This window comes from Pyxicephalus adspersus, chromosome 1 (genome assembly GCF_032062135.1).
Source record: "Pyxicephalus adspersus chromosome 1, UCB_Pads_2.0, whole genome shotgun sequence".
Taxonomy (NCBI): Eukaryota; Metazoa; Chordata; class Amphibia; order Anura; family Pyxicephalidae; genus Pyxicephalus; species Pyxicephalus adspersus.
The window spans coordinates 131426463-131452877 of record NC_092858.1 but is presented as its reverse complement, the minus strand read 5'-3'; the positions used below and the strand labels follow the sequence as shown (position 1 = coordinate 131452877).

Genomic DNA, 26415 nt, shown 5'->3' with positions numbered 1-26415 from the left:
GGGGGGGGAGTAGATATTCCTCTTCTGTTCAGAGTGATATATAGATCATTAGTGGTTAGTGGTGAAGTAAAGGACGGGACGTCAGCACCCAGTCTCAAGGGGGCATCGCTTCGGGAGATGAGATAAGCAAATAACCTTAAGTTAGATATCTACTGTATTGCTTATATAAAAGTTTTTTCATTTGTTTTGTTTTAATTACATACTTAGGCTAGAAGTGCTATGTTGGAAGTAGGACTACCTAGACGCTATACACAATAAATACAAGTTAACCCTTTATATGCCTCAAAAGCCTACTTTTCCCTCTATCTGTCCTTTTGTGAATATTTTATTATGATAACTGTCTACATTGCCGATGGCTTTCAGTCAAATTGTTATATTTTATCATGGAAGAATGAGAGAATCTGATTGGTTGCTGTTAGCAACACAGACTATCTGCACCAATTATTCTTTCTTACATGTGTTTTTAAGGTTAGAAAGACACATTTCAGGCATTATTTTGAAATTTCAGTGCCCAATTTGGTTAATACAACAGAAACACAGACCTCTGAGTCTATATTCACTTCCTGTATTTGCTGTTGTACATTAAAAACATTATCTTCTCTGTGGCTTAGTGCTGCAAATTATAGGTTTAAATCAGAAAGGACATTAGAAACCCTCTAACATATCTTGCTATATTTCATACATTAGTGCTTCTGTGGAAGTATACTTCAGTCTGACATTTGAGAAACTTGATGTTTTAAAACTATTTATAGACTCCTATTAGTCATGCAGAAGAAAAACCCACATGATAAGTACATCATTTTGTAGTTTGTGTTTGGTAAGACTAGTAATTTTTTTTTCATAGTTTTTGAAGAAATAGTTAGAAATTAGAAATTCCCAGGTTTCGTGATACTGTTTTTGTACCTGTTAGGGAGATTTTCTTTTATTCTTTCTTTGTTGCTTAGATATATTAGAGGACACATGAGAGGACAATAAAGTAGGAAGTACTCTCATAGGTAAAATGAGATATATTCAAAATGAACTTTCCCTTTCTGACACCAGTAGAGTATTACGATGGCAAAAAATTATTTAGCAGATTTCAGCTTGTTTTATTTTGTATTTTCCGGTTTTGTGGTAAAAAATGATTTACAATATTTTACCATGTTTAGTCACACTTGCAATAAAGAATACTTTATTAAAAATCATGGCTTTAACTCTAAAGCATTCTAAATATTTATCTGTCACTAGGAAAAGTGAAATTCACAGGGAAAAAGTTTAAAAATAACAAATAATATTACATAAGCTTCCTTATTTCATTAAATATTTAGTTTAAAAACAGTTCTGGAAATTGTCAGAATGTTAATGAAAGAAGCTAACCTTGATAATGCATTTGAAAGGTGTCATAAATCAACAGATGTTTTATATTTAGAAAGCTGTCCTAAAAATGGTATTTTTTAACAGGATCTTAGAATTCATGTATAAATGATTTCACAGGAATCATTGAAGTTTTGTGAGTCACATAACTTTGTTCCAAGATTCACCCATTGTTCTAATGAGATTTAATTGAAAAATTTGTTAATCCTGATTGAAAGCTGTGTGACTTTTGTGGGTAAAACCATTTAAAAAGAAAAAGACCCAATTGTGTTAAACTTGAGGCAGCTACCTGAATCACTAAGATACCATTTTAATTCTGTAATTGTAAAGAACAATGCAAATACAGTGAAATTATTTAAATTCTAAAGGATAACTTATCCCAACATACCAACCATGGGTCTCTCAATAGATTTTAGAAACAAAATATGAGGAGTCAGTATAGCCAACTTGGGAAAGAAAAGAGGTTATATACAGGATTACTAGGTAAGACTAAAAAATGCCAGAACAAAGAAAACTAATATGGCAGGCAGCAAACAAAACAAGTCATACCAAGTTGGCAACAGGAGATCAACATGCAAAACTTCAGGTTGGAACAATCAGCCTGATTTATTAAAGCTCTCCAAGGCTGGAGTGGATACACTTTCATCAGTAAAGCTGGGTCATCCATCAAACCTGGAATGGATTTCCTAAAAGTAATTTGCTATTTGTTAGCCAATGTTTTCAATCCTGGACCAGATCCATTCCAGGTTTCTCCAGTTTTGGAGAGCTTTAATAAATCTGGCCCAATGTAATGGCACATAGACATGAACGTGTCTGGTTTCACACCTGTTGTTGACCAAACAAGAACACATGCACATAAATTCATTTGTGCCAGCACTCATATCTGGGGAATCATTGTTCATCATTCCCCCTTCTCTTCAGATGCCACTTGGAACAAAATTTCTGGGATACTTGCACTAAAATGTTGTAACATTCTTCATAAAAAGGAAAGATATCAATTGCAGGGGCCAAATGCTCAACTTGATTTCTTCTTTTTCTAAATTTATCTATCCAGAATCTCCTCAAATTTCTCTTCTTCATTTACAAAATTTGATAGTTGATTTCATAGTTTAGTAAATTAATTTTCCTCTTCGGTTGAAAAAGACCACACAAATGTTCAAGTTTTTTTGCCAGAGCATGGTAAATTGTTGTTTGTAGTAGTTAACCAGACCAAGTCCAATTTTACATCTACATACATTTAGCCGAATTAGAATATTTTGCCCTTCAGCACTAAAAGGCAAAATTAGTTTTAAAAAGTTTATTTCTTGAAGTCAGAGGTGATGTGCGAGACCTGGCCACATCTTTGTGGGACCTGGCCACAGTAAAAAACAAAGGTATAACTTTCAAGCCTGGCTTTTTGGCCAGCTTAACAAAGTACAACTCCATTGGGCTTGCAGGATCCAAGGAGCATGCTGATTGAGACCCATTTATTTTACAGTTACCTACATAATGTGTCCAAATACCAAGGGATAGGGTAAATATATGTTTTCCTTTAAATCTTTCAAAGATATTTTGCCTAGAAAAAGGGCGTAGAAGACTGAAAGAAAAACAAACCTTGCATATTCATATGAGGTCCACTTTATAGCAATCAGATGAGGATGGTGCTCAAGTTCGTATAGCTGTAATAATGTGTACTGCAGCAATAATGGAAAAATATTACTATAACTTTTTTTTTTATCTAAATCACCCTTGTAAAAAAGAAGGTAATGAAAATAGAAGTTGCTATTTGGCACTTTACAGCATGACAAGGTAAAGTATAAGAACCCCTTGCTGCTTGACCACCCCAATTATCCACCCCACATTACCATACCAATAAAGACACTTACTCCATATTGTTGGAAATTGTTGGCCACAGCAGCCCCTTTTATTAAACTATATTCCACATTTAACAATATCTATAACCTTTTACAATAACAACTTTTTAATGGGTCCATAACTCCACCAGTCTTCCATCATCCTGCTGTTTTGATCCACTGCCTGGCCCCCAGTCGCAAATACGCCGACCCGGGGACACATAGCGGATCTCCCAAAAATATTTTCACCTCCACAACAACCAAGTGTCGTGCAAGGCCCACATGACTGTACCAAAACAACATTTTAGTGTCCTCATCTCCCCCCTATTTTAAATACCCTTCATCAAAATTTTTAATGGACCCAAAACCACACATGCCACCAGCCGCAAACTTGACACCTCAAGATTGCGAGCACCTCCACACCCGAACCGCCCTGTCCAATGCCCCACTCAAGCTTAACAACCACAGATCAGTGCCCACCGCGTTAAGGTGAACCCCATCTCTTCGAAGAATTAACTCCAGCTCAGTTTCCAACTCCTTGTGACGCACCACCAGACCCCCAATTCTCCCCAAAAAACGACCCACCTCCTTGTTAACTTTAATCCGTGCCTTGTTCAACCGGTCCACTGAGCGAGCCTGTCTCCAACTTAACCGACCCACCATCTCTGACCATACCAAAACCATATTGGGAAATGCCTCCCTTAGCCGAAGACAATCAAATTTAATATCCCTTATCAGCTCCCTCACCCACATGGAGAAGCAACACGTCAGGGGCCCTATCCAAGCTAACAAATCTACTAACCTCGGGAACCACCCTACTCCACCGCATACCTGGAATCCTGATCCAACGAACCCTCGCCACCTCCCTCTGCAACCCCAACTGTCGTCCATTAAGACGCACATCTGCCCTTCTGGCTCCCCAATAAACGAAGGAGTGGCCCAGGATCCATATCAAACACGTTGACTCATCTGTAACAAGAAAAGAAGAACCAAATCGAATAACCGCTCCAAGCAACAGTACGGGACCCCTACCCCCAGTACCCCAAAATTTACAACAAATGGGGACGAACATACCCTCGAAAACGATGGGATTCCCACCGGCCGATCCTCTTGATTGCTTCTTGACCCAGACCCCACCGAGCCGCCTCCGTGGCTGCACCAATCCTAAAAGAATGAGCCGCATACTTACCTGGACTACGACCCATAGCCGCCACACATTTTCTAAAAACCGACACAAACTGGAACCGAGTCACAAAAGAAGCGTCCTCATGCACAAAGAAAGGACCCCTTCCAGCAGGTCTTAACCTGAGATATTCCCCCAGGATTTTGACCGGGCACAATTCCGCACCCGGCAGGCCCCGCAGCACTAAGCAAGTCCCCTTACCTTCCTGGTCCGTCTTGGACTTCCGAATCCAAACCAGTACTTTATTTGCTGCCAACTGCACATCCCCCAGCCGCAAACCTCCCTCCTTAGCCTTGGACTGGCACACCACTTCACTCACCCGCAAAGCCGCAAAAAATGTCACCACAAACACTGCTTTAAATAACACCGCTTCAAAACCACTAAAGCACAGTGAACTCAGACACCGACAAATGTCCACTAACATCCCCAAGGATACCGGCCTCCTGCCATCCCTGCGACTATCGACCTTCCTATACCCCTTCATGGCTTGTCGCACCGCAAATCCTTTGGTCCCATCCACCCAACCAAACAACTTAAACAAAAACGCCAAAGCAGACAGTTTTTTGCTCACCGCCCCCCCAGACACCCCTTTTTGTAAATTCCATAGCACGAATAGCAATACTGCCTCTTCACCCCCCTCCTGGACCGACTCCCCCACTTCATTGTGTACAAAAACAAACCATTCCCTCCAGGTACCGACATACGCCTTCCAGGTGCTTTGTGACACTGAGTTCCTGATCAGCCCCGTAAGGGCCCCCAGACCACCGACCACACGTCCTCCGGACAAGGGGTCCCCAATTCCTCCGCCTCTGGAGCCACTTCCCGAAAACGCTGCCACTGAAAACGAGAAAGGGAATCCGCAATTACATTGTCACAGCCCGGAACATGCAAAGCCCTTAAATGAATATTGAATTGCAAACACAACAAAACCAAACGCTGCAACAGACAAATGACCTGGGGGGAGGACGCAGAATTGTTGTTAATGACCTCCACCACTCCCATGTTATCGCAATGAAAACGTACCCTCCAGTCCCGCAGCAAAGACCCCCACAGAGTCAAAGCAACAACAATAGGAAAAAGTTCAAGTAACACCAGATTTTTACACAGTCCCAAAGCCCGCCATTCCTGCGGCCACTCCCCTGCGCTCCAGTGGCCGGCAAAGTAAGCCCCATAACCGACCGCCCCTGCCGCATCTGTCCACAAGTCCAACGCATCATTGTCCACCTGAGGACCCAACCACAAAGACCGTCCATTGTACAGATCCAAAAACTGCCTCCATACACCCAAATCACCCTTTAAAACCCTGGTCATGCGAATAAAATGCTCAGGCTTACGCACACCCGCAGTGGCTGCCGCTAATCTTCTGTTAAAGATCCGCCCCATGGGCATAATGCGACATGCAAAATTAAGTTTTCCTAACAAAGACTGCAACTCTTTCAAACGCATCTTCTCCATGCAAGCAGCCCTTTCCCCCTCTGCTTTTAATGCCACTAGTTTGTCCTCAGGTAGCCTGCATTCCATGCGAACCGAATCCAAAACAATCCCCAAAAATGACAATTCCGTGGTCGGACCAACTGTCTTCTCCCTTGCCAAAGGTACACCAAAAAGAGCAGCTACATGTTCCAGCGTGCCCAGTAAGTTTGCACAGACCAAAGTGCCCCCGGGCCCCACACACAAAAATCATCCAGATAATGAATGATTGATCCAATTCCTGACACATCCTTCACCACCCATTCCATAAATGAACTAAACAATTCAAACAAGGAACAAGATAAAGAGCAACCCATAGGCAAACATTTATCAACATAATAAGCCCCATCCCAAAAACAACCCAACAACCAAAAACTGTCAGGGTGAACCGGCAACAAACGAAAAGCAGATTCAATATCAGCCTTTGCCAGCAAACAACCTCTTCCCGCCTGCCGAACCAATTCCACCGCCACATCAAACGAGGTATACGCCACCCTACAAATATCAGGAGCGATGCCATCATTCACTGACTCCCCTTTTGGGTAAGACAAATGGTGAATCATCCTAAACTGATTAGGCTCCCGTTTGGGCACCACCCCCAAAGGCGAGACAACCAAGTTATTTAGCGGTACTGACCCAAAAGGCCCCGCCATGCGTCCCAACAAAACCTCCTTCCTCAATTTTGCTGTAACAACTTCAGGATTAACCGATGCTGACCGTAAATTCTTCCTAACCCTGTGCATACTCACCAAATTACAAGGGATGCGGAAGCCCTCCTTAAAACCTGACTCCAATAATGTAGCAGCCGCCTGATTCGGATACCTACCGAGAAAGGGGGACATGCTTGTCACCTTCACCGGAGTCATCCCTTTTTCCTGCAGACTCAGTGGGACGTCCTTTTCCCCTGGCCAAACATCTTGCCCCTGAGTGCGCTCCTCCACAATTGGAACATTCGTGTTTAAAACGACAGGTAGGTCCAAACTTGCAAGTTCCCTCGTTAAACAACCAACACAGCCCTTTTTTCTTACCCACCAGAGATCCTGCCGTGCCTGAACCCCCGGCGTTTCCTAGAAAAGGCTGGTGTGCCACCCGCGTCGGCGTCATCAATCGCATCCACAGACTGATATCCTTGTGATCCCAGCGCATTCCTGGTCTCATTGCCTTCCGCTGCCTAAACTGCTCATCGTATCGCAACCAAGCTACGCCCCCATAATTCCTGTAGGCCTCACTAATCGCATCTAAGTAACAAAACAGGGATGAACAATTGTCCGGCGCCTTTTCACCCACAATGCTAGCCAAAGTTGCAAATGCCTGTAACCAATTCTGAAAAGTCCTGGGAATAAAACGCCATGCCCCTTTGTCATCACCTACCCGCTTGCCCTCACTAGGTTTGAAATCACGCCCACCAAAGCGCTCAACAGGTAATAGCGAAAAAATTTCCACATACTCCCCCTTCCAGATTTTTTCTTTAACCTCCTGTGCCAAATGAGCCCCTAAAGGGCCCTCAAAGCACACATAGACCTCCCCTTTTGCACCATCCGTCACACCCGGATTGCTCACCTCTCCTCTGGCCTCCTTGTTCCCAGCCTCTATTGATCCAGACTGGCTTGTGCCCAAACTGTCACCCACCTGCACCGACCTTGGTGTGGACAAACCACTGCCCGCCCCATAATTCTGCTCCTCAGCCACCGTGGGTCCTCTCTCTCCTTGCCCACCCCGAACATCCAAACCAGGTCCTGACCCCCCACAGACAGCCCCACCACTAAACTGCAGCAGCAAATCCCTCAAGCCTTTTAACAACTCACCCCCAGAATTCACCCCTGCTGGGCTAGGCACCTCAAAACCCCCCCTAGCCCCCATACCCCCATCAACCAAACCTAATTGCATAGTATTAGAAACATTACCTCCCCCACCCCCTTCCCGCATACCCCAAACCGCCAGGTACTCACCAGGCTGCCGGGGCTCCCGCAGCCGCCGTACCGCTAACCCGCCTTCCGGACGCTTCACCTCCAGGGTCACGAATTTCCCCTTCCGACAGGGCATCCTCTGCTCCGCTTCGTCCGCCATCTTCGCCCTCTTCCGGGCCCCGGAATATGACGTCACTTCCTGGCGCCCGGCAGAACCCGGAAACGCCGTCCCGCGATCGTCCGCGCACATCCGGTTCCAGGCTCCGCCCACTCCGGCCTGGGCCGGAGCCCGCTGCTGCCGATCCTCTTCTCCTCGCCTGCCGCTGGGACACCGCCACCACAGGGACACCTTCCGGATCCGGACCCCTGGCCTCTTCTCCCGGCTGGCCAGACCCCGCGCTGCTCCTGTCATCTTCACCACGCTGAGCGGCGCAGGCACTGGTAAGTGATCCCTCAGTCCTGCCCACCGATCCTCCACGATTCCTGCGGCGCGTGGACCGGCCCCTTGGCGACACCCCTCTCTGCCGGTCCATCGATGGGTCCCGCCGAAGAAGAGGATTCCTCCCGGCTCCACCACTGTGCACCTCCGATCTCCTTTTTTCTGGTGGCGCTGGAGGGTCCCTTGCGGGGCTCCTGCGGTGGCGCTGGACCCTGGGGGTCACACTAGGGCTCAAACGCTCTGGTGGCCTTGACCGCCGAGCGCGTCTTGAAGAAGGGGGATCAGTAACTGCGCTCCCCCCGACCCCCGCCAAAGCTGCCGTAAGTTGGGCCTCAAGCCATTCGGTCCCTCTTGCTTCCGCAGCCTGGCGCACTTTCTGTAGCAATGCCTCCACCTCTGCCATCTTGCCCGCTCCGCTGACAATTAGAATTGCTGTCCCCCCACTACCCCCACTCCCCTTTTTAACCCTTTCACGAACCTACCACTCCCCCTTATCCACCAATCCCCACTTTTAATTTTCCCGCACTTTTTTTTTTTTTTTTACACTTTTTTTTTACACTCACCTTGACACAGCTAAAACATTAAGAGTTGAGCCTCAAAGGAGAAGCAATTCATTGGATTTACAGCATGTCTGTTAAAAAAAACAAACTGTAACTGAAGATATATTAAAAGAAATTGCAAATCCTAAAATGAACAGCAGGTATAGTAAATTAGTTCTGAAAATGTGGGAAAGAAAATGTGTTTTTTAGGGCTGCTTTGAATTTCTGCTTAATGACTCGCATAAAAACTAAAGCTAGCAGTCCACAGAGCATTTCACTTCTAAAAATAACCAACTTTCAATTTGCTATTATGTCAAATAATTTACCAGAACCTGCTTATTTGAATAAACCTTAGGAATTTAGTATTACATTTACATTGTATGTTTGTCTTACAGTGCCTGCTGATGACCAGATGGCACTGTTTAGCTTCTCCATTTCATTCCATCTAATTCTGTAGTTTTTCTGTAATAAGATTAGAAAAAGAGGAACATTAGCTTTTTTCCTTTGACACACCAGAGGTTTGAATACCATTACTATACTGTAATATTTCTTGTGATGTAAAAAAATATATTGTAAAATACTACTCTCATCCAAAAATTATTGCATTTCCTGTTTTTTTTTATTCTACCTTTTTTAAACAGTGATTTGATGTAGTGGTATTATATTAGCATTGTGTATATTTTCAATTTGGTGTAATTCTGATATGTGCTAGTATTATATATATATATATATATATATATATAAACACAGTATTTATTTTGTATGATTTGGTGTGTCTTCAACATATTGGACATGATTTATTAAAGCTCACCAATTGATAGATTTTATTAGGAGTACCTGGGTGGTGATCTATAGATGGAATGGATCTAATTCAGGATTTGCCAATCAATAATAATATTTTTTAATTCAGGTTTGCTGGATCACCCATGCTTTTTTATGATAATTTATCTTCTCCAGTCTTGGAGAGCTTTACTAAATCAAGGCCATTGAATATAGGTTTGTATGTTTTCATTTAGTTTCCTTTACATGTACCCTAAACAGTTTCTGAGATAACAGCCAACCTGGATTTATTTTTACTCAAATGAGGCTGATAAACTTGAAATGGAAAATTGAAAAAAAACAGACTGTGCATCAGCTAATGTATGTAAGCCAGTTGATATAGCAGTTCCACATTTGCAAATCATTTGAAGCTATACAGAAGACATGCATAAACATGTGCATAAATACACACTGAATCATTTATTTACATTATGTTAATCACATTCACAAATATATCACCTGTTAGGACTGCCTCACCAAAGCGCAATAACCAAGATTTTTTTTTTACATTGGTATACCACAAGTAGATAAACACTTAAATTATACATCACAGCCTATATTAAAAAATAAAAGAAATCCTTGCCGGCCAACTGTAAAAAAAAATAGCATAAACCCAACTCTCAAAACCATTGTAAGAAGAATTTCAGATTATGAAAGCCTGCCAATAATCTATGCATGTAAAAATTCCTCGTTGAGAGTCACACTAAGGATCCCCAGTCTTTAAAAACTTAAATGAAAAATAAAGCACAAGGTTGGAGAGAATACTCTTTCATCGGTGAAGCTGGGTGATTCAGCAAACCTGGAATTGATTTCTTAAAAGTAATATGCTATTTATTAGGAAATGTTTTCAATCCTGGAGCAGATCCATTCCAGGTTTGCTGGATCACCCAGTTTCACTGATGAAAGTGTATCCGCTCCAGCCTTGGAGAGCTTTAATAAATAGGGCCCGATGTATCTGTATGTAAAGGCACGTGCTTAACCAAAAGAAAAAAAAAAAGAAAATGAATGCAGCTACCATATCTATGCATTAGTTAGCTTCATTATATAATTCTTTTGGTGTTGGGTTTAAATATATCCTCCTTGGTATTTATAAAATAAGAATTATCAGCCATCTGGTACCACTGCCATCCAGCATTCAGGATTTCTAAGATGTGATCTGATGTACTGCATCAAAGAGAAGGGAAGTCTGTAATATTTAAAAGATATCCTAATAATATTCCCTTTCAGACATTATATTTCTTTATTTAATATGTATTAGATAAGGGAACAACAAGCTGGAAATTTTATGGATGAAATTATTACTATGCAATAAGTGTCCAAAAGGAAGGAAAAAAGTTTGCAGTGAAATAGAACATGTTACGCTTGAAAATAATACATTATAATTTTACTGCCAAAATATTTTGAACCTTTGTTCAGTTGTTAATTTTTAACTCTGTTAAAGTGAAATAAAAAAACAAAATGTAATATATTGCAGCTTACCAGTCCTTGTATTGCTACAATATTTTTTTTTTTATTAGTTTTTACTAATCAGCCAGACAGACTAACTTATTCCTTTTATCATGAAGTCTTTGTATCAATCATGGTCACACATTAACAGATATCCACCTTAACCCTTCTTTCATCTCCTTTTTAAAGAATACCTAGTTCCCATGCCAGCCTTACCCACCTCACCAAGTCTGTGCCCCAAAAACATACTAAAACCAATTTTATTTGTATAGCTGTGGTCCCTCTATAATTAGAACATCAATCTTTTCAATCTATGCCCTTTATGACGTCACACTGACCTTTAGGATTTTGTGAGGACAACCATGGGGGCCCTGTGAGGGGCACCTGTGGAAGCCAATAGATTGTGCCCATTTCACCAGGAAGTGACATGGCTACGGCAGATCAGACCGTCCCACAAATTAAATTTTTTTTTTAATTTAAATGATAGATAAGATACAGGATTTCAGAGTGGGAAGGTTTTTTTACTACCTAAATGTGAGCTCTAACCTCAATTAAACACCTATTATATAAAACAATGACTAATAATAGATAAATATTCCACATATTCATATAAACACCTAAATGAAAACATAAATGTTATGAATATTTTGATTTTGTGCAAACATTACCACATAAGCACGAGAGTGAAGAAATAGAATTGCACTGCACAGTGTCACTGTCAGCCGAATACTGGATACTGATTTACCATATGGGAATTTGGATCACTTTGAGATGAAAGCAGACAACAGATGAGACCTCTGCCTCTTTTTAAAAATCTTGCCTATAAAAGCCTGTCTATCCCTGCACTTTATCACATAATTATCTCTTCTAGGCTAGGCAACCCAAACTTTTATCTTTGATAATTAAATAGAGGAACCGCACTAACCACCCATCCCCCACGTATATTTACACCACTATGTACACAACTATTGGAGGAATATTAGAACAATATTGCTGATATCACCTTCAAAGGGTGCAGGACCATTTATTCTACTCAACTGATACACACTTAAACATAATTTACATGATCTCCAGTGGGATACCGCAGGGCACAGATTAAAGTGTATCTAAATCCAAAAACATGAACATAAAATACTGTAGTTTACCAATCTTTACTTTGGTGGTGGATGTAAAATATTTATTTAGCAGGTGCTCCTGCTAATAACGTAGTTTCTGTCGTTGAGTGACAATACTAGCCACTACTAACTACTTACCGCACCATAAATATGAAGCAAAGTTGGCACCCTAAAAAAGAAATGTTTTGCCTTAAACTGGGAACCATATTTGGGATAATGCCACCAAAGTAATTTATGCAAGGGCAATAGTGTACTAGCATCACAAGTTTTAATCTCCTGTTTTTTACATTTCAAGATTAAACTAGCTTTTGCTGTGGTTTCTTGATATTAAGTTTGATTATCTAGCTTACTAATAATCAGTATTCTTAAGTACTTTTAACCATATTTCTTTGGTTGTATTCCACATAATTAAATCTGTTACAATAACCAGGGTTCATTTCCATACATGTATTAAATATATTACCTGTTGTGTAACTGTCAGCATTGATCTTTTCTGTAGATCCCTCTAAAATGCTAAATGTTAAAAATTCTAAATCATTTTCTGCTAAATTATGACAATATTTTTAATTTTTTTTTCACAAAGTCAAATTCCTGGCCTATTTCTAGGCAAATTTACCCTATTCTGAATATATTCAATTTATATACAATATATATACCCTGTTTCCCCGATTATAAGGCACTGTCTTATATTTTTTGAAATGCCAAAATCTGCTCTAGGTCTTATTTTCAGTGGATGTCGAGTGTCTTATTTTAATTATTTTTTCAAAAATCGGGGGTGGCCTATTTAATGGGGATGACTTAAAATCGGGGAAACACGGTATATATATAAAAACATAAAAAAAGTTTTTCACTTATATATAAGCAAAACACCCTTCACCCCTAGTAATGGCAGCCCAAACTATTTTACCAAGTTTTTAATAAAAATACAAAATACTTTTTATTTCAATGTGAGAAAAATGTCAAGGGAACATGCAGCACATACTATATGGTACAGTATGGGTGAAGATGTGTTCATAAATATAAAATAAAAGAACCTCAAGTGTGGAGTTATAGAAAGGTGTCTACAATATACCAAGGAGAACATGGAAAGATCCTACAGGTGACCAAATCACCAACCACAATATATTTTCTTCTAATTTATCATCAAAGTCAGCAATTTTATTTCAAAATTCATTTTTCACGATTCTTATTTTTAATTCATGTACATTGAAACAACTAAACACATTTCACTGAAAATATTTAAAAACAGAAAGACATTCCCTTTATGCTATATCCCTTAATATAAATTTGCAAAAAAACATTTTTTACACAACAGGGTCAGTAGCCTTTGGACCTTGCAGGCATATATTTATTCACTATACAATATGTATCTTTTGTTAATACAAATGTTTAATCAATAAATAAAAATATAAAAAACATTTACATGCTCCAATAATCAATCTGTGGTTGTTACAAATAGGCTTATAACAGTTCAACACGTTTCTCGGAACATAGACCGGATCCTCAGGAACATACTAGCCTGAATATTACAAAAAATGTTTTTTCAAAATATAATAGTTTAAAATGTCTAATACACAGTTGTAACGTATCTGATATTAGAACATGCAGGTTACTTACTGCTGCTTCCACATTTAATTCCTCTATCAGACAGATAGATCAAGGTATCAGTTCTTTATTGGAACATATGATTAAGTTGATATAAATAAGTCGCTAGGATAAAAAACCTTTAATATTTTAATAAGTTCCATAGCAACAATTATCCATAATAGTTTCCAGAATTTTATAGCTAGATGTGCACCACTGTCCAAGATTTTACAAAGGTAACTATAACATACATTAGCTACCTATCACCCATTTCATTGTATTCAAATCATCTCTGTAATATGCTGTTGCCAAAAGCAACCACATTCAAACCAATTATCAATTGCAAATATAAATGACACCTTATCTCTATCCTGTTCCAGTGTAACATTCTTAGAATAAACATTAGGATAGTTTCATGCATCCAGCCATTTAAATAGTCCTATAAAATAATCAGCTTCTCATTATTGCTAATTTCCAATCCTACTGCCAGTAACATACTATGCACAGAGGAATTATGTCCTAAAACTATATCCTTTAATCCATTATGTTATATAATAGTGCTGGGAACTTACTTTTATGTCCCATCCTGGTATTCTCCATGCAATCACCTCCAATCTTAGCATGTGCCTTGCTTTCTCCTCCCACAACGTATTTATATGATCCGCTTCACTTCACTTCGCTTCAACAGATCATCCTCCCTTGTGTCTGCCTCTGGCCACACCCATATCTGGGAGCTCAGTTTTCAGCACCTAGCAGTTGCATGGGTAAACAAGTCCCCATGTGGTTTTGCAGAGACATAATACATAATACACGAAAGTTCAAAAACAAAATGTAAATATCAAGTATTCATCAACATCGATTATAAATGCTAATAAAGGAAGGGTTAGTACCTTAATACCTCAGCCACACCCCCTAATTCAGAAACGTCCTGGCATCAGAGTGGGATCATTAGATCCCCGCTGGAGCGCAGGGCACAGGTAAGGGGAGCTTCTAAACTTACCCCGAGTGTGACTCGATATTACCGCTTTTTGCAAGTGAAATCCTCCCTGAGTCACACTCGGGATTACCACTAGGGGGTTTTTTTATGTGAGATAAATAATGTTCCCTTTACAGTTTATAATGTTTATGCGCCTAATGCGGGCCAAATTAGATTTCTCTGTTCAGTGCTTATGAAAGCCCAGCCCATGCTGAAGGGCCATCTTTTGGTATCTGGACCCACAACTTGATGTTTCTATACAGAAACTTTATAAAAGGGTCGTATTACAACCCTTTCTAGAAGAAGTACACCTCTTTGATGTTTGGAGATGTTTACATGCTTCAGAAAAGGATTACACATAATATTCATCTTCACATAAGTCCTATTCCGTATCGATATGTTTCTGGCAGATTTGAGTTTACTAGGAAAGGCCTCACAGGTAGAAATTGATAATATCTCATGGTTGGACCATGATCTGGTGGTGTTGACCGTGGAAGATCAATAATATACTATCCCTCCCAAAATATGGAGGGCTAATGCAAAAATTTTTGCTGATATAGCATCCTCAGCCCATATTCGCACCAACTTGCAGGAATTCTTTCATCTTAATGATACACAAGATATGGATCCCATCACTATATGGAATGCCCATAAGGCATTTATTAGAGGAATTTTGATACAGCTTTCGTCCCAAGAAAAAAGAATGAGAATTAAAAGAATAGCTGCACTTTTTGCAGAAATCAAAAAAATTAGAAGAGCTACATAAATCTGATCCTACTAATGAAACTACCACCAAACTCTTCCACTGCAGACATGATTTACGAATGCACTTTTTATCCACTCAGGCCCTATATATTCAAAAACTACAATAAACTCAATATACTCAAGGTAATATTATAAATCTTTCCATGATATACTGGCTTCTCACCTGTTGGCAATACTCTATAATGTCTAGTGCGTTCCCTCCAGAGATGGTACAAGCTACTACCGTAACAATACCAAAGCCAGGGAAAGATCCTGTTTCTTCCCCAAATTTTCGCCCTATATCCCTATTGAATACTAATATTAAGATTTATGCAAAATTAATTGCCAATAGATTATATGATATTCTACCTTGTCTAGTCAAACCCCAACAAGTGAGTTTTGTTAGGGGACGTCAGGCGCCAGATGGCACTCGACGCGTGTTAAACATTATGAGATCGGTTGAACTGCGTAAAATTCCTTCTGTACTACTTGCTTTAGATCCTGAAAAAGCTTTCAACAGGAATTATTGAGGGTACTTGTTTAAGGTACTATCTAAATTTGGGTTTAGGGGCCCAATATTTAAAGCTGTAGCCTCCCTTTATTTGCATCCCACAGCCCGAGTACTGACATCTGGTGTAATATCACAATAATTTAAGGTGACTAAGTTATCTGGTGTCACGCGGAGATAAAGGGCCTCCCTTTAGATTCAGTACAGCAGATGATGTAGTTTTGACCTTGGCAGAACGGGATCTTTCCCTTCCAGCGGCATATGCTGTGTTACAAAAGTTTGGAAACCTTTCATACTATAAATTAAATGATACTAAGATCCAGGCTTTGCCAATGGAAATGCCATCACCCCTATTTCAAACGTTGCATACAAATTTTAATTTTCAAGGGGCCACAAATAAGTTTCCCTACTTGGGAATAACGTTAACATACCCTACTGATTTGGCTTTTCAAAGGAATTATATCTCACTTAGTACTCAGTTATGAGAAGACCTATTTAACTTGTCTAAACAGGAAGTGTCCTTGGTAGGAAGAGTGGCAGTTTTTAAAATGTTACTTTTGCCAAAAATGTTGTACTTTTTTAGGACGGTGCCGGTGGAGATACCGAAAAGTTATTTCAGATCCCTACAGGCACTGTTGAAAACATATATTTAGTTCTATGCCAAAGCTAGAGTTGGAGTGGCGTCCAGGACAAAACAAAAATATTGGAGGTCTTTCCCTCCCAGATCTATACGATTACTACAAGGTGACAACATTAACGGTGGCACAATATTTTTTCCCTAACTCCCCAGATAAAATTTGGAACACTATGGAACACTCTTTTTGCAAGATTAAAGCAGCTTTTTCTGTTTGGGCTACAGTAATTTCTAAGTCTCAAACGGATACGGCTTCTTCGGAACTACAGATCTCGATAGATGTATATACACATCTTATTCCCGATCTAGCCATTGAACATTGGAAACAAGTAAATCTCTTTACACTGCAAGATTTACAGTCCTGCCCACCTAATCTATCACTCCAACAAAGACTCACCTACTTAGGTTTAGCTAACACAGATGCATATGCTTTATATAGGATACTCCATTATCATAAGAAATGTCCATACACATCGTTGTACACCCATTCCCAGATAGGGTTTTTTTTTCTGATTCTCATCGTATTGCGCGAGGTACCAATTATTTATCAAGCTCTTCAGGATAAACAAGTTTTTATTAAATTGCCTCATATTATAAGAGGGGAGACTGAATGAAATAAAAAAATTAACAGATAAGCAAGGGCAACGTGCGATTCAGTATGCTTTTAAATTTTCATAATGCAATACGCATTGGGAATCTTACCTTAAGATGCTACTTCGATGGTACCGAACACCATATATTGTGGCAAAATTTGATATGGGTGTCTCTCCTCTTTGCTGGAGACTATGTGGTCAAGTAGGCTCTCTGAGCCACATTATTTGGTACTGCAAAAGTATCCAAAGGTTTGGAAGGAGATCTTCCAACTATTGTCAGAAGTGACTGGTATAATAATCAAGCCGAACCCGTCTTTGGCCTTACTTAAATTAGGGATTGAGCAATACCCGATGGAACATAGGCTAATTGTAATACATTGCTTATGTGCAACCAGGCAATCTATAGCCTCATACTGGAAAAAATTGGAGATACCCAATGTATCGGAAATACTACAGAAATTTAACCTTCAGGTTTTGTACGAGAAATTGTTTTTTGGCGAAAATATGAATAAAACACTGAATTGCCATGCATTTTGGTCCCCCTGGTTCCCGCATCCAAAATGCACGGTGCAAGTTTAATTCAAGGAATTCTTTTTTTTATAAAAAAAATAAGATTCACTGACCCAGAATCTTTATGTTTCTCTATGTTGATTACTACTTTATAGTAGACTTGTTATCCTGACACTATGTTTGTTTTTTGTGTTTGATTTGTACCTTTTGATATTAGACTGTAAAGAGGTGATAGCCTGACGTTGCCTATAGGATATATTATATTTGTTTAATAAAAATTTGTGTTAAGAAAAGATACATTTTGGATTGTCAATGAATATATGCCTGCAAAGTCCCAAGGCTAATGACCCTGTTGTATAAAAAATGTTTGTTTGCACATTTCATTAAAAACAATTTTTACACACAATAGTACAAAGTCATTGAAAACAATATAGAACAATACATCTGAACAAAAGACCAAAACCTAAAATAAAGATTAAACTCAATAATATCGTAACAAGTCCTAAATCCAATCTAAACAAGTCATACAAGTCCAAATAAGAAACAAGTAGTATCTATGTACCATAAATAAACTGTACCACATGATGAATTTCAATGTGTCAGAAATGAGATAATTTCTCTGCGTTGAACACTTAAAATATAAATGCATTCTGTTTCCTGTGACACCATTACTGTCATTCTGTTTTGCTTCCAAAATCTCCCTGTCAGAAAAATGTTGTTAGGTTTGATTATTTGCTATCACTGTTATTAATATTGATTGAGACAGTGGGACAGCTTATCAATCAGCTATTAGATCACTTTACATGAGTATCTTCCTATATTCCAGTAATGCCAGTTGATATGGTGGTTTTGTCATAGTTAGGTTTCCCCTTTTTTCAGCACTTAGCAACACCATTTTTTCTTACAAGTAATTGAAGATAGTAATAAAATTAAAGTAGATAAACAGACTTGGTGTGTCATAGGAAGACATGTGAGTGACATTTTCAGTAGCTGTACCTAGATTGTGCATTCCTTTTTTGTTTCTTTCAATAATTAAAGTTAATAATGGCATCAAAGTAGAGAAAACAGATTTAGTGTTTCGAAGAATGACATGTGAGTAACATTGTCTGTAACCATGCCTGGATTATGTGCTTTGACTGCACAAGAATAAAAATTTCCCTATTTTGTAGCTAGCATATATATTTTTGATGATTTTTTATATATGTATTTATATATATATATATATATATATATATATATATATAGATCAACCTATAGATCAAACTGTCTTAATAAATAGTTACCAACCCATTAATATTTACAAGATGAACAAAAAAATTCCAAAAAGTGTCTTCAAAATGTTGCACACCAAGGTATATATTGCTATGTGCAAATGTGTAAAAATATGTTAATGTACAATAGTACATTAGCAATATTTCAGTATCAAGGGATTGCTTACATTTATTGAGAAAATAAAAAAATCTTATTTTCAGACACTATTTGGAAATTTATTACAGTTCCTAATAGGACTGGTAATGAAGTTCATTTTGACAGACTGACTCAGGGCATGCGGGGTCATAGTGTGTAATTTATTGGGGGGCATCATTGTTAAAAGGTTTAAAAAAAACCTTCTTTACAGCTTCCATCAAGTTATTGCCCATTTATAGTGGAATCAGAAAGCAGTATCATCAAGAACCAAAATAAAATAACTTCCAATTTCACATATAATAATTCTACTACTGAAATAATAAAAAAGTGTGGGTATGCCAGGGTTAACTACAAAAGCTATTTTTTATAATGCTACAAATTTTCAAGGATAGTTTGTATCCAAGCTAGAAGGATAAATTACTTTTTTATAGCTTTTCATGATCAGCATTTGAAATTTACCCTGTGGGTCGAGCATTAATAAGTTACATGTATAGTGCTTCTTCTAGATAAAAGTTTAAATATCTAATGTAATTAAGAAGAATAAATGTATTTTTCACTTGGTGGTAAAACAGAGGCCAGTTCAGTAATAATTGGAAAAGGCTGAAATGGATTTCTAGCTCCTAACCACACATAATCTACAATCATGGTGTGATCAAAATTTTCAAATACATCACGGCTATCACTAAGGGACAGGGAGAGGCAAACATGAATGCTAGTACAAGGAATCTTACTCTGAAGCTAAACTTCAAAGAAGTCAATTTATCAAAGGGTGCTAATGTTAGGACTCCTTATCTCTCATGCAAGCAAATGGCAGATAAGGAGTATACAACCTTAGCAGCTTTGATAAATCTAGACCACTAAGTTTTAAATATATTTTAGTCTGCTTGTATTTTTAATGTTGTGTTTAAGTTATGTAGCTTAAAGATACAGCTAGCAGCTTCATTAATTGAGTTGCATTAACTTTTCTTTTTGTTGCATTTTCAGTATTGAAAAATGATGACATTTTTATTTAATGAATTAATATTGCTTTGAGTTCTGTAATAGTGGACATAGTGGATAGATTAACCAACCCATTGACACTAGATAACAGTTTTCTAATCCTGACATTTTTAATTGAAATGGAGGATGATCTTGAGTCTGTAGCCTGTTTCAGATGTCCTTGGTTTGCAGATCTCCTTTTGTAATATTTCTCCCTTCATAAACTGGTGCTGGAAATTCTTAGCAATGTTTACCAACCTGTTCTTTGTTCCATGTACTCTATATTTAACAGAGCAAGTGTATTACCACCGTTTGGAAAAATGTCTTTGAATAGCAGAATGCTGGAACGTTTATAGCTGTCTTTAAAATAGGGCCACACTATTTGTATTGCACATGACTTACAGATATATGTAAACATATATGTAAGTGAACCTCCTCTTTTAATGCCTCTTTAACTGCTAGCAGATTTTTGTACTGTTTTTTGCACCTTTGAAAAAATCCATCCTATTCTGTACCCACTCAGCTAGTAATTGGCTGATCAGTTAGGAACTTTTTTTTAGCATATGGCCCAACCATTACTGTATTTCAATTGTTAAACACATTTTATACATAAAATTTAGATACATACAGCGTTGCACATACTGATATTTATTGTTTTCTTATGTATATATGTTTATCACTCTTGTTTTTCTGCCTAAACCAATACTAGATACCTAAAACCCTTAGACCCTCAAAAATTGCCTGTAGTAACTAGGGAAATTAGGCATGGACACTCGGTACCTATTGATGGATTGTCATGCAGCAGCAATCATATGCCTAAATGTGCTTAAAGACAACAAATAAATGCCAGTGAATCTTGGCCATATTTGTTCAGACTCAGAATTCATCCTAAATCTGTCAGTAATTACCCCTTAATGAAGTTCTGCAGTGACATCTGATGGCTGTCACAGATCTCAGGTGACCTCCAGACACAGGCTGTTGGGAGGTCTCCCACAGCTTCTCTACCTTCATGCACTTCCCATTGCTGTGTTTAGGCACTTGCTCTCTATAGTATTTGTTGGGGTTGTGTTACCTGCCAGTGAGCACACACAAGCACCTCTGTTTTTTTTCAGCATTGTTGATACCTTTAGTTCTTCAGAAAGTAGAGCATTTCTGGTGCCTGGAATGTCCTGTCACCGGAAGGTAAAGACGTTGACAATCCAACCTGTCAATCACAGACCAAAAGTCTTTTTACACTTGTACGTGGCAGTCTTATTGTTTCTTTAGGTTCAGTAATAACAGGACAGAGTAATAACCTAGGTGCTGTTTGTTAGAATCTCTGTTAGGAGACCAAGCATCCAGTCAACAAAATGTGTTGTATCTAGAAAAGCCATTGGACCTAACTCCTAATTTGTAGAAGACTAGAGATTAGAATAAAGCATCAACTATTTACTATACAGTGGATTAAATGCAGCCGGTAGCTGTTAGGGCTATACCTCCTGGCAGGTGATGCGAGGTGCAGAGTCTTCACCTGGTATCTCCTGGTCTTCACCAGAGTCTCCACATGGGGTGATGGGTTGGTGACCCTTGTGGACACTTTACTACTTTTCTGCGGGAAGAACTCTAGGTCACAGCCCCCAGGTTCTGCCCACAAGTATTTAGTGGAACAGAGGGCTCTGATGTAGGGACAGTCAAGAATAAGTTCCGGGTAGGCTGCTTGTCAGAGGCAAGGTTTAGACAGACAGAGGTAAGGGCAAGCAGCAAGCAAGGAACAAGGTCTGGGTGGTCCAAAGTCAGGGCAGTCTGAAAGAAAGGATGTGTGGTCGAGGTCAGGCTGAGGTCAGGTATCCAAAATGGCTCGATGTGGCAGAGTATAGTTGGGCTAAGTCTCAGGCAGCAAGCTGCTAAACAGACAATATGCTGTCGGAGTGATAACAGTAGCGCTTTCTAGCATCCAGTACAACCAATAAAAGTTCTTCCTGCTCTTATAACAACACATCTCTACCTGTTGTTATAGGTGATCGTTTTGGATGCAAATTATTGTGGGTTGGAATTTTAAAATGAAAAAGTACCATCCTTAAAACTGTTAGCAATTGTATATGTGTGCAAATGTTTTCTTTCTTCTGCTGAGTTGATTCCCTTTTCCTAACTTTAGGTAATGTGCTCTTATCACATACATATTTAGCTTCGCCATTTTTTGTTTTTTACATCCCCTCTCATCCCCTCCCTACAAAACAAAACCCCGGTTAAGGATAAATCAGGGTGTTTCTTCTGTAGTTTCTTTATGAGTTGTCATGATCTGTTTTATAAACTAATAGAGGCTCAATATACATTTAGTGCCTGCTCATTAAGCATAGTTTAAGAAGTAGTGATGTATATCAAGGTAAATGAACCATCAAGCTATCTACATACAACAATGGATTCTGCTTTAAATCATTTCTGATGTGTTTTAAATGTTCTAATGCCCTTTCATAATGTCCCCTTTACATCTTTGTGTTGCACTTAAACATTTTTTTTCTTGTACTAAAAAAAGACATTTGATAATGTTTAAACATTAATTCAAGTGGCTTGCCTTGCCTCAATTCATTTAAATAGCTAATGTATTTTTATTCAACACATGTAATTCTGAGTTCTTTTTGCAGTATTCATTTTGTATTCATCGCAGTCTCCTTTCTGCTTGGTGTACAGTATATTTCCAAGCTCACATTTCATGCCTCTGATTTCTAACTACAGCAAGGAAAAAAGTATAACCATCATTAAATGTCATTGGCGCAGTATATGTTGCCATACTGTTATAATAATGATCTATTAGGTGCCTCTCCTTTTTAGTTGTTTAATAAATATGAATTTTTAGATGTGGAGATGAATTTTCTGTTCCAGTACTCTATTGTTGATATAAAATGTTAATTTGTATAGTAACATTTTGTTTAATGCTTTGAAGCAGCATTTTCTATAGCTTCTATGGAGGATCATGGTACAAAATGTATTAGTAGGAGTTCTTATTATTAGTAAGAAACTTTTACTCATTTAATAAAAAATTTTGAGCAATTATGTAGAAAGCTAATATGGGATTATGCAGGTAATTATTCAGCATCTCTGTCTGAACATTACATTTTATATGGCATAGTTACATTAAAAAGGACAAACAGGTGGGAACATGTTAGTTTATCTTGACTAATGCATGTACAAGTAGTAAATTGCTGGCAACACTTTTCCTAGGTTTTAGAATAGAGCTTAGGAAATGTTGAAACCGTTAGATTTTTCTTTTTTAGGTATCTTTGTACTGTAAAAGATTCTAACCACTAATTTGTGATCAGGGAGCATGACAGGTGGACTTTAATTTCCATGTGATGCTAAACTGATGTGCCTACCATCATACAGGTGAGAGTGTTCAATTAAAAAGTGAAACCACTGACAGTGTCAGCATACTACAGTGAAAATTGCAAGTGGTTAAAAATTTGATATTATAAATTATGCTGTTTTCTTTTTAGCAAGCAAGTGTCCTACTAGACCCCTTTTCATATATTCATCAGATTTTACCTGTGCTAGATCAAGTCTGCTAATTATGGAACTATACTCACATAGGACAGCTTGTTAAGAATATAATGCCCATAGCATGTCCACTGTTTAAATTTAAATGTTTTATTGTTCACCATGGTTCAGTGGAACGTAACTGATCTGCACAGTATTCTCTTCTCCTTTAAGCTGGTCTAATTGCAGATATCTTACACATAAAATAAACACAACAGTTTGCATGTTCAGATAAAATAAAACATCCCTGGCTTTCCTAGGCTCACACACTCTTCAGGGATCAATTATACCCTCTCTCTTGCAGTTCCATAGCCATTGAAAGCAGGGTCTCCCTCTACATATTAGACTTTCCTGTATAGTCTTTCTATCCACATATTAGGCCTTCCAATACAATCTCCCCTTCACTCTCTTTCCACTATTTTTCATTCAACAGGATTTCTCTTCAAATAATGACAATGTTTGGGCTGCTTATTTACTACATCATACATATATCCACCAGAAGAAAGTTCCATTAAAATATTTCATAAAACTTGTAATTGTAATTAATTGTAATTTTAGCTGAGATATATAAAGACTGATCTTACAAAATGGGCCTAATTTATTAAAGCTCTCCAAGGCTAAAGAGGTTACATTTTCATCAGTGAAGCTGGGTGATCCAGCACCTGGAATGTATCTGGTCCAGGATTGAAAACATTTGCTAACAAATAGCAAATGACTTTTAGGAAATCCATATAAGGTTTGCTTGATCACCCAGGTTCACTGATGAAAATGTATCCCCTCCAGCCTTGGAGAGCTTTAATAAATCAGGTCCAATGGATTTTCAAGCACAACCTATAGTTAATATCACAAGCATAGTAATGTAAAGAATGTAAAAAAATAAAAAAACATTGAGTATTATGTTCTCATCAACTTTCCACCCCTACATATGTGATAATAGGTGTGAAGCAGATAAGTCTGCTTTACATATATTATAATATAATATACAAACCTTCTTTTGTGTATTTATTTAATGAATGGTCAGGTGATATTATTGATTCCTTATATTTTCCTTGGTGGTGTTGAGGGGTTCTACACTAAAAAGGCATTTTTTATTTTAAATAGAGCTCTACTTTATTTTAGCAGTTTTTAAATCATTTGACACATTGTAATTATTCATTCTCTTTTTCAGGCACCTCCATTTGGAAAGCATTCTTCTTTACCCCCAACTTTAATCCAGAAAGTTCTGAAGGTTGTTTTAATTCACACGTCTGTCATTGTTATGAAGGTTATGTCACTCAGCACAACCCACCTTTACTTTTTGACTTGTTTATAGACCCAAGTGAAAAGAATCCTATCACACCAGAAATGGAACCTAATTTCTATAACATTCTTAAGACTATTCAGCAAGCCACCGGAGCTCATCAGAAAACCATTCAAGTGGTGGATAATCAGTTTTCGTGGAGCAATGTGCTTTGGAGGCCATGGCTCCAGGCTTGCTGCTCATCCTGGTTTGATTTTTGTTACTGTGACAAAGAAGAAGAATTGGGGATGAGCTGAACCAGCCAAATTTATAAATAAATATAATTGTCAGCCTTAAATATTGCATTTTATGTCCTTGAGAAAATAAAGTTCAAACATTATCTATTTTCTTTACTCAGATTTCTGGATTGCATAGGTTGTAGGTGGCAGTTGGATTTCAAGAAGGTACCTGAGGCAGTACCTTACACATTTCATCATATTTTTCTATTCTTGGTAAATCTTCTAACATACATCAGTTTTACAATACCGCATGCCCCTTTTCTATATTTACCCTGCAGCATGTTCACTTATATTTTGTTACAGTCCTTCTGTCAGGGAAATGATTCACTTTGGCACATCACTAGCTAAGACATACATCAGTGTTCCGTAAATGTGAAGTGATGTTTGAGAACAAAATATTACTTTCTTTCTGCTACACTAAACAAGAAAACAATCTTCCAGATGTCTTCTCTATTACAAAAACAAAAGTCAGATTAGAGTAGATAAAGGACAAATTAAGAACAATTCTTGATAAAAAAAATTACTGGGGATGTAATTTGAAGAACAGGCATTAAAAATGTGTAAACATGTCAGACAAGCTCTGTATTTTCAAAAATATAAAAAATAAGAAGAAGTCGTGTCCGAATTGAGACAAGGGTTGTTATTACTCCGTGGGTGGATTCACTAAGCATATCAATATCAGCAGGTCTTATTTTTACCAATATTTAGGAAGTTAGTAAAACAGAATCCACATCTAGGAGAATTTAAAGAGAACCTATAAATTATACCAACATTTTTCTGGCAAGTACACCCTAATTATGATTAAATTAATATCAATTGTAACTACAAATGTGAAATTCGTGTAACAATACTATGGCAATGTAATATTGAGGGCTTTATTAGGGTGTAAATTTGCACATTTACAAGATTTCTGAGATGACAGAGGATAATTGCAAAGTGCTACACAGCTTGCTGACATCAAATTTACAAAAAAGGAGTGATCTTTGACAGACAAAAGGCAGGAAATAAATATGAACTATGTTTCCTTTCTGGAAAAGAAAGACTATGGATTTAAAGAGGAGGCTTGATTCTTTTCAAAATACAATAATTCACCAGTAACTTTTCAAGTAGAAGATACTTGCTATTTGCTATGGCAAAGTCTACTGTTACTGTTTTCCCATAAGTGTTAAGTGCCCAAAGTATATCAATAAATGCATGGCCTTCTGATAAAGTTTAAGGCATTCCCGGTCAATTATGGTATGTATAACATGGACGGTAAATGCCAGGTCCTACCACTCTCTTAAGAGCAATTCTTGTAGTCTTTGTTCCAATAGAGAGGCTTGGAATTTTCAGTAAAAATACTGCAAGGGT

The 26415-nt window shown here is 38.2% G+C and overlaps 1 protein-coding gene across 4 annotated transcripts in view; it reads left to right on the top strand.

Moving 5' to 3' along the window:
- The window catches only part of LOC140341588 (steryl-sulfatase-like), a 115371-nt gene extending 90200 nt beyond the window's left edge, over positions 1-25171 (top strand). For all 4 annotated transcript variants that reach the window (XM_072427409.1, XM_072427401.1, XM_072427391.1 and 1 more), the window contains one exon: positions 24716-25171. In XM_072427409.1, the coding sequence (XP_072283510.1) occupies positions 24716-25083 (368 nt within the window). In that variant the 3' untranslated portion in view covers positions 25084-25171. The remainder of the gene's footprint in view (positions 1-24715) is intronic.
- Positions 25172-26415: the final 1244 nt, after the last annotated feature.